Raw genomic sequence first — 10,100 nt, forward strand, 5'->3', positions numbered from 1 at the left:
TTTCTTTGCGCCCGCGGGCCCATATACGGAAAACGGGTGGGGACAAATCTTTTATTTTTGCGCCAATGACGCAAGGGCGCATCCACGGCAGAACACTGCATACCTGTCACAAAGATGTTATAAAACATGCAAGATTCCCATTGATATTTGAACCTTCAATCTCAAAACGTAAAACCAAGTATTATAAACCGGAACTTCTGCGTGTCTAACTAGTCACAACCGATACACCACCTTACATACAAGAAATTGGTTACACAACACTAATTTTATAGACCTGTTACATTCTCCTCCTCTCCGAAAATCAAGTCGTCACGACTTGAACCTATACTCATAAATATTAAGCACAAAACATCACCGATACCAAACTGGTTAGACAGGAACCCGAATTCTGTCACAGCCTGTATATACCGCATGCGGAAGTATACTGGTCCTGCAAAGTAATATGGTTAGGCATACATCTATTTAACAGTATTAACACCTTGTTACTTAAATTTATCATGTACTAAAGTACTTCAAATCTTCCAACTATTCACCAGTTCAACTGTAGTCACCTTGAGCCAAGAAAAAACCAACTCAGAAAGAATCAAGCCATGAAACAACATAAATAACCAACCATAAACGATCTCAAGGGTGGGATGGGGATTGTTGGTCAACAGTAAGAAGAGATATGGGCTGTCCACACACAATACTAGTGCAAGGTGAACGTTAAAATGTTACAGTTAAATATATTTACATATTTCATGCATGTTAATCACCATAAACCCATTCACTTAGTTCAATGTGTATTAAAACTGTTGTTGTTTTTTTTCTACCACACAAAAAATAATTCTCTTACATTTACTGTACAACAATTGTAATTATATACACAGGTGGAAGTAACGTACCTAGGATAGTATTTTTTATATATATTTTTAGGAGCCCAATATTTTCAAATAAATATATAAAATCATGTTTACTGAGAAAAAAATTGACAAAGAGCCTTGAAAAAAAATCACCACCCTCTGATATTGGAATCATAACAAGGTCATTAACAAGAATTTATCATAGACCTGCCTTCGCGGGCCGCAAAAATGTCAAAAGAAGCTTTAATCAAAAGCATCCATTGATCCTCCTATGGGCAATTGGACAACCTTTCAAAAAAAGTTCACTTCAAAAAAATCGGTCCAGCCGTTAACTCACAGTCGGTCGATAACCAAGCAATATTTCCAGTCCGTATATCAACCCGAATAAATCTTCGACAGACTTTCAAACAATATTTTTGAGTTTTTGCCCCTACATCGATAGCTCGCGTCCGATTCCTTTGAAACAACGAAGCGTGTCAAATAATGCATGCATATGCAACCACTTACCCCTAAAACTAATTCCAAAATGTTATATTTTCTTTGCAACAACTGTTTTAACTCTAAATTTGATTTACTTGAAAACGAAAGTAGCCATCGCTCTTGAACCCGGCTTAGCAGTGAATTACACCGACAGAGCCAGGCACATAATGATAAATATCCAATCAACAACAACAACGATGTTTTAATAAATGTAAATAAATGAAAAATACTTATCATTCTGATTGTATTGGAATTAGTTTTTAGGGGTAAGTGACTGCTGTAATATTAATATTTCAAGGTGAAAGTGATGTGCAACAACCAATGTAAAAGTTATTGACAGCCCAAGAAAAAGAGTTTTATCAAAAAGGAAAGCAGAAAATAGAAGCGAGTTGTGCCATAAATGCAGGAAATACACAGGGACAGATACCTTTAAACAAAGATGACCATACCTGTCACAAAGATGTTATAAAACATGCAAGATTCCCATTGATATTTAAACCTTCAATCTCAAAACGTAAAACCAGGAATTATAAACCGGAACTTCTGCGTGTCTAACTAGTCACAACCGATACACCACCTTACATACAAGAAATTGGTTACACAACACTAATTTGATAGACCTGTTACATTAACATGCCAACAAGAAAAGAAAGGCAGAAAAAAAATAAAGTTAGAAAAGCAAATAATCTATACTTAGATATCATGTTGTCATTATAAAAACTCACAATCGGATACACTCTTAAATCAGATTAATATGATAATTATCTTTATCTAACGACACAGTTCTACCTGTATGAACCCGTATTATATTGCTATTATAATTACCCGTACGCGTCATTGTAGGTGGTATAATCACAAAACAGGACTTGGCCAATTACACGTCATTTGTTGGGGATGCGCTAAACTTCACTCTTCATGGAAACTACACAGCGTATTCTCCGCCTTTGCCTTCCAGTGGAGCCGTCTATCTTTTTATATTGAACATTCTGAATGGTAAGTACATGTTGTGTTTTTCCTTTTTGCAAAGGTATTGCATTGAGCATTGGCTTTTATGACAATTCGCGTAGACAATTGGTGTCCTTTTTTATACGGATAATGCAGCTTTAAATAGATTTAAATAGAGTTTTATTTTTGTTGAAATCATTTTAATTATGGGTTTAGTTATATATTCCTATACACATTTTTAACTCCAATGAATTACCCGTTGTTTGGCGTTAAAACCCGGTTGTATTGATGTTTGATGTTGTGTTTTTTGTACGTGCTCCCCTGTATTGTACAGATCAAAGGTCTCTTGCATAAAAAGCACACTAGCTGATTAAAAAAAAAAAATTCCTGCTAATCTTAAAGAATCGTCAGCATATATTAACGAGCAAGAAGAACACATGTATGCAAGTACGTCATCAATTTGAAAACGTTCGTCAGGTGAATGTGCTATTTTTACGACAGATTTCAAGTTTACTCCGGACAGCGTATCCAATGTTGGCTGCGCAACCACCACTTGGCATCGAGTAACTGAGGCATTTAAGCATGCATATTCTCTGCGCACACAGCTTGGTGATAACAACGTTGGCTCGGAGGCATTTAGGACGTATGTTGCAAAAGTAACGTATATTAGATTACTATTTATATTCATGCGGTGATGACTTTGTGAATGTCGGTATAACACTGCATTCATGCAGATTATACAAACCCTGTGGGTATTGTACGAAATACAAATGTATGTAATTACAATTGAGTTATATCCGTATTTATTCGAGTGTATTCAATTTTACGAGCAAATTTTAAAACGCATAAAAGATGGTTGAATACAAACGATAATATATTTTCCGAAACAAAGAGGTACTAGAAAATCAATGTTAATATATTTTAATATAATTACAAATAATTTTCGCTTTAACGGTAGAACATGTGTTCATGAACGGACACGATGCTGTACATATTTGTCTATACGACAGTTAGACATACCCAGAAAAAAAGAACACAAACAAACCACTTAAATATATTTAAATAGCATACAGCAAAATATGTCTGTGTTTTAACGCATTGATCGTGATGTTGGCCCTTATATATGGCCAATATAATATATGATGCATTCAGTATATCTTTTTAATTACACCTAAATCGTGGTGCACAATGGAGACGAACGATGTATTTTTTTATCTGACATGGATACCTCATTCAGTTAGTAATTTACACCTTCGTTATAAAGTAACATGGCCATGGACCCATTAGAGTTATAGACATAATTCCGTTGTTCAGTAAGAGACAGGACTTAAGTCCCATTCGCCAGTTTTATCAATTCGTTGTAGCGTTTTCCGTAGGTCTATGCTTACCTCCTAGCGTTATGTATCCGAGTATAATTTTAACAAACCAGTGTAGCTCGTTAAAAATGTCAGGTTCATACTTTGTATATGTCCATTGTCCAAAGAAATAATATCTTTTTACAAATATATATGTACAGTTATTGCATTTCATCTTGCAATTCTAATCAGATTCACAACCCATTCACGCATTACATGCTTGTGGCGTTTGGTTTATTTGGCCACAATAAATTTTGACCTAGATTGCAATTACCAAATCGTCATTCGGCCTCATTCACATCGGATACATCATATAAATTCCACCTTGTTATTTACATTACTAAACTTTCGTTTCGTTAGTTTTATCGTAATTTGATAGTATATACACATGTCGATTTGTTGACTATTGCATACAACGACAGGTATATATTTCGTTTTGTTTCTTCTGTATTACAGTCAACTTGAAGACTTGATAAGATATGCACAAATTATAAATGACTCCTGTTTGATTTGCAGCTAGTAAAAAACATGACTGACCCTTCATTCGGTTACGCCCGAAAACAGCAGATCGATGATTCGAGAACGTTCGGCTCGGACTACTACCATCCGATATTTGATAGCCCCTGGAATGATCACGGCACCGCCCATCTATCCGTTCTTGGACCGGACGGAGACGCCGTGTCGATTACCAGCACTGTAAACCTGTTGTAAGTTAAAACACCTTAATTACTTTAATCATCGGGGGTTTACATATGCTTTCCAATAAAACCAAACATTTACTGAATAGGTGTCCAACAGACACCAAACTCGGTCTTTTAAAACTTTGTGTGTATGTGCAATGTTACAAAGTGATATGCTTACGTTGATTTTGTGTCAAAGTGTATCGAAGTACCCTCTGAAGTTTTGATTTATAAAGCTGCATGCAAAACTACTTTGTGTTATGTGCAATCAAAATATTTCCAATCGTGCATTTCTCAGCTTTGGTTCCAAAGTGATTGGCAGTCGTACGGGAATCATATTCAACAACGAAATGGACGATTTCTCAACGCCAGGGACTGTGAACTATTTTGGAGTGCCGGCGTCTAAGGCAAATTTCATCGCTCCTTGGAAGCGCCCATTGTCCTCCATGTGTCCAAGCATTGTCGTTGACGGCGAAGGTAATGTTCGGCTGGTAATCGGCGCTTCCGGTGGTACCAGAATTACAACTACAACGGCATTGGTAAGTGTGGAATTATCTACGTCAAATACGAGACTTTTAAATAAACGGTATTAAACTTGAGTGCATGACTATTTATCATATTATTTTCCTTGTTAATCAATTACCGAGCGTTTGTTAAAGATATTTAATGCAACGCATGCACACATATTTAATAGATTTTCACATGTTTTTTTCACTCGCATGTTATTTTTCATACGAAGGCGACCATAGAGGCATTACAGTGGAACTGGGGAATAAAACAGGCTATAGACTACCCGCGTATTCATCATCAACTGTTTCCACAAGAACTGTCAGTACAGAGAGGTTTTCCACAGGTATGCACTTGTTTCAATTTTCAAAACTTAAAAGAATACAATGCATTTTTATGTTGCATTTTATTCCGTTCGAAAATGGCGATGTTAAGTGTTTTGTTCGAAGGTTAGTATTTTGTTCGGACGTTAATGTTGTGTGTTGTTAATCAGAGCTGCAACGATTCGATCCGATGCATCGAAAATCGTTTCGAAATGCGTCGATTCGATTACGATACCAAACCTACCAAATTCGATTCGATTCTTTAACATATAGACGTATATATACATAGATACGTAAAGCTCGTTGCATTCTGACTATTTGATACGGGAAGGTGTAGGTTTTATCTTTACTTGTAATTACGACGTGCGAGATTGGCTGCTTATTACTTTAGTCATCCAATCAATAAGCGCGTTACGGTCTACTTTCGGAAAAAGCGTCAATATGGCTGAACAAGTTGTGGCCGACAAATTGAAATTATCAGATGCGCCTAAGAAGCTTAAATAAAAAGTGTGGAAGTATTTTGGGTTTCGGGATGGTAGCCCTCCCGATAAAGCAAAGTGTAAACTGTGCTTCACGGATGCAAGCATAACGTTGATTAAGCAAGACTAAGAGGTAGCACAAGTGCAATTACTCAAGTCGCCAGCCAGAAAAGTAGTTCTGTTTCTGTTGGGAATTTGTAAAGTTTATTAGAGAATGTTCTTTGTCCTACAGGTAAAAGGTGATGATGTCACGGCTAAATGGTTAACATGCTTGTAGCGGTTTTGGATATAAGTATAAAAGTTATAGTACTATCACTCCACTGATTCCAGATGTTCTTATGATTATTTATTTAATTTTATATTATTGTGTATAACATAACATATTCTAGTCATAAGTTTTTATATTAAAATTGAGTCCTATTTTGCTATTTATGTGTTTTATTGAAATATTAACATATTTTGAAAGACAATTAGCAGTTTCTTGCAAAATATTTCTTACAAATGTTAATTTAACACACTTTCAACGGGTTTTAAAACACTGTTGAACCAACCAAACTATCTCAAACAAACACACAATTTGACAAATGCCCAAGATATCTAGGTATGCGACACTTTTGAACAGAAATGTTTATTTTGAGGCAGAAGAGTAAATATATGATTAAACTAGGTTAGAAGATTAATCGAATCTAAAAAATCGGTATCGGAGTGTCTGAAATCGAAATCGAATCGACTTGTTGGTGAATCGTTGCAGCTCTATTTGTAATACTTACTATCACTTTGAGTATTAGACCGCTCGTATTCATTTCACCTTTGAGTGCTTGTTTTGTAGATGGTCTGGGGTTTTGAAATCGAAAATGGACACTTCTGGAATAAATGAGGCACATTCAATGTGTCTTGCAAGAAAGAAACTAAAATAAAATTCGTTTTAATGAACCGCTGCTTTAAATTTTAAGTACTCATACTATTTAATTTGTTGATAATATTTACTTGAGATACATTACATGAACCCGTAACTGGAATTGAAACATTGTCAACAGTTGTGTGTGTGTAGGACATAATTGGGTAACGATATTGAAATAGTTACCAATCGCAGCCGAAACGCTTTCCAAATATGGCGTTATCGCCAATCTCAATAGGTCCGTTCTGCCCAAATCGTTTATGCCCACATTGATTGGAATAAAGCAATTAGAATATTATATATATTTAATTGTATTCATTTCATTTCAGGTGGTAATAGACGGTCTGAAAGCACTTGGTCACAATGTCTCGGTGGTATCTAGCGCGAGTAGCACGTGTCAAGGTATCGTACGAAAGGAGAACTTTGTCATGGCTAATTCCGATTATAGGAAATACGGTGAACCCGATGGATATTAATCTGCTTTACAGCATTATCATCAGCATAGGCAAACTATCTTTGTGACATTCACCTTTATTAAAAAATCACGTGCCACACGAGTATTGTAGTCATTGTTAATTTTCGGAATGAATCCCAGCGAGCTTGGGGTGTTAAGCCACCAGCAATAACTTGATTGAACAAAGTACATAAAGCGTTTTCATCAGTAGGTGCCAACAATAGGTGAATATTTAATGTCGGTTTATTCACAATAACGCAAGATTTGTTTTAATGCATACAATTGAACCTTGATATGTTTTCTTCTATCCCGAATCGAGTGCAACACATAATATGAAACAAATCTCCACGCGGAACTTTTGCTCAAAGCATTCACATACGCTCTCTGCAATAACAAGAAACACATTTGTTCATTGATTGTTTAATGCATTAAGTGATTACCCTTTAAAGATGTACCATTCCTGGATATTTGGAAATATGCTTTTGAAAGTTCATATAAGTAAATAGAAGACAAATAGCAGTTGGTGATAAAACTGTTTGTTTCAGTTTTGTTTAATATTAATTGATTTCAAAAATTTCACAAAAAGATGTGGAAACAACACAAGGGCTGGAACGGTGTTAGGATAGTGTGAAAAGGTGTATTTTGACCGAAAATGCCAAACACCAAATTTTAATATAATACTACTAACAAGGGTTTCAACTAAAAAAAAAAATTCTGACAGCCATCAAACAGAGTCAAGTTGCATTGTCATAAAATAATTCAAATTTACAACTTTAGCATGTAGACAAAGCTAGGACATTTCTCTATCAATAAACAATAACAACTTTTAGCATAAGGCATTGACAATCCCATTTTGAAGAACTTAAACACTCAAATTGTCATTCTTTTTTACTAGGTCGAGAAGGCGAAACACGGCGAACACCGACATTCACGAACTAAACGCGTGTCTTGAACGCATGTGCACACACTGTTCCACCTTGCACAATGAGAAAAAACACATACCAATGAAAATAAGTTCATTCCTACCTGTCGAAAGTGTCAGATTAACGTATATCTTACATAAATAGTGATGACTTGAAATTGTGTTTATCAATTCAGCCATTAAGGTCACGTAAATCTGTTCGTAACACCTCGTTTCATTGGCTACTGTACTGGACATACTAAAATCAACGAAGTCACTCAAAGCTTTGCAAAGTATTGCCCACTGGTTCCCTCTCTGATAATTGTCATTACGTAGATATCGGATACCACTAAACCAGAATGAGATGTAAACAATCTGTTGTAAATTTCATCTTCCGACTCGTTCATAATTTGTCAGAACTTCTGTGCGTGTTGTTACATGTAAGTTAGTTGGAGTGCTGACACACACTTTTGGTCTTTACATAATGCAGCCTTAGGAGTAACATGAACTCATGAACTTCCAAACATGCCACACACCCTTCTTAGCATGAAAACAATATTTACATACATGTTATTAAATCTAATAAACAAATATTAACAATTGACCCTCATGTTTATATAATAAGAATTCAATGTAATAAATATTGAAACTTAAATGCCAATTTAAACACCTTTAGATAATGCATGTGTGCCAAATATACGGGTTTTGAAAAGGACATCTCAATGTTTACAAAATTAAACAGTACTAATCACCGGGCCCAGAAGCGTAAAATAATTATCTAATTGGGAGACTCGTATTAAAAGTTGCTTAGTCTTCCACTCCGAGACAAGTGATGGCCGTCAAATTTTGAAACGTAAATTCCTTATCGAAAAAACCCTGATTGTATCGATCGGTTGCTTGTTTCGCATATTACTAAATGGTAAAAAGGTAAAATTTCGGTTTATTTATCGATTTTATGTACATGCGGGGAAAGGACCGCAGATTCGTTCTAGACACATGTTTACGGCGCGAATACATGTGTTCGCAGTGTTGCCAATTCTCGTCCGAGTAAACAAGAGACAATTTTTTAGCGTTAATGTTCTTCAAAATATGATTTTCAATACCGTGTGCTTAAAGTTATTATTGTTTTTGGTTAGCGCTATGTCTTAGCTACGTCTAAATGTCAAACATGTTAATTTGTATTATTTTATGGCAATGCAAATGGACTTTGATTGATGGCTTTCTGAAAATATTTTTTTTAGATGAAGCCCTTGATATTATCATTAGATATAATTTTGTTTTTGAATTTTATGTGTAATCACACTTTATTATACTATCCAAACACCGTTTTAGCTCCCTATGGTATCGAACAAATCGACTTTATCAGTTGAGGTTGCATTATACTAAATATTCGGGTCGTTAAAGACTTTACTCGCTTAATTAATAAACATATTGTTATCAAATTAACGTTTCAAGGTCTAGATTGATCTGGTTTTATCCTTTGGAGAACTAATCATTTACTGGAATATGATAAAGTAAGATACCATAGTAGAACTTTGCACTGAGGATAATTGCATTCCACTAGAAAACGGACGGGAAAAAGGTGCAAAAACAGTCGATTTTTATTTGTGTCAAGTTATTGTTTAGGTTGTGCATGGTAGGTCTTTCGTATTGCTTAATGCAATTTTCCCTTGAATGCCTTTTAGTAATAAGTATGGTTATGTGGGTCTCTATGTGTAAAATGTAAATATAGTATGACCTTGATGAGAACACGTCAACATTACACTTTGTTGAAGGATTGCTTTTGTATTCTCTTGATATTTATTTGTCATACTATGTAAAATATGTTTAAACTCAAAATCATATTTCATTACATATGATTATAGTCATTTTTACACAATTTATATTTCAGGTAAGTTAATATTAAAAGGTATGCATGAATTTGTTATTGTATAAGGTTTACCATTGTTTTTTTTATATTATATAAAACGATGTATTTGTTTTACATTGAATATCACGAATGTGTAATAATAAACAATTTTACATAAACGTTAATGTCATAATGTTATTATTTTCAAAGGGTCTGAATACCTTTGAAATATAGCCGGAATATACATGCGTACGCCTATAGATGAGCATTTGATTTTAACAACAATCGCAACAAAGACCCTGATACAAGGTTGCAAGATACATACAAATTGAAAAACCGATAATAAAACATAATGCTTTTCATCAAACGTGTGTCTTTTGAATGCCG

The 10,100-nt window shown here is 34.9% G+C and overlaps 1 protein-coding gene across 2 annotated transcripts in view; it reads left to right on the forward strand.

The window, feature by feature from the left end:
• Nucleotides 1–9,898, forward strand: part of LOC127833733 (glutathione hydrolase 1 proenzyme-like) — a 29,163-nt gene extending 19,265 nt beyond the window's left edge. For both annotated transcript variants that reach the window (XM_052359157.1, XM_052359166.1), the window contains exons 7-12: nucleotides 2,166–2,315; nucleotides 2,769–2,923; nucleotides 4,139–4,329; nucleotides 4,601–4,841; nucleotides 5,042–5,155; nucleotides 6,839–9,898. In XM_052359157.1, the coding sequence (XP_052215117.1) occupies nucleotides 2,166–2,315; nucleotides 2,769–2,923; nucleotides 4,139–4,329; nucleotides 4,601–4,841; nucleotides 5,042–5,155; nucleotides 6,839–6,985 (998 nt within the window). In that variant the 3' untranslated portion in view covers nucleotides 6,986–9,898. The remainder of the gene's footprint in view (nucleotides 1–2,165; nucleotides 2,316–2,768; nucleotides 2,924–4,138; nucleotides 4,330–4,600; nucleotides 4,842–5,041; nucleotides 5,156–6,838) is intronic.
• The last annotated feature ends 202 nt before the right edge of the window (nucleotides 9,899–10,100 follow it).

Source organism: Dreissena polymorpha, chromosome 1 (genome assembly GCF_020536995.1).
Source record: "Dreissena polymorpha isolate Duluth1 chromosome 1, UMN_Dpol_1.0, whole genome shotgun sequence".
In the NCBI taxonomy this organism is placed as follows: Eukaryota; Metazoa; Mollusca; class Bivalvia; order Myida; family Dreissenidae; genus Dreissena; species Dreissena polymorpha.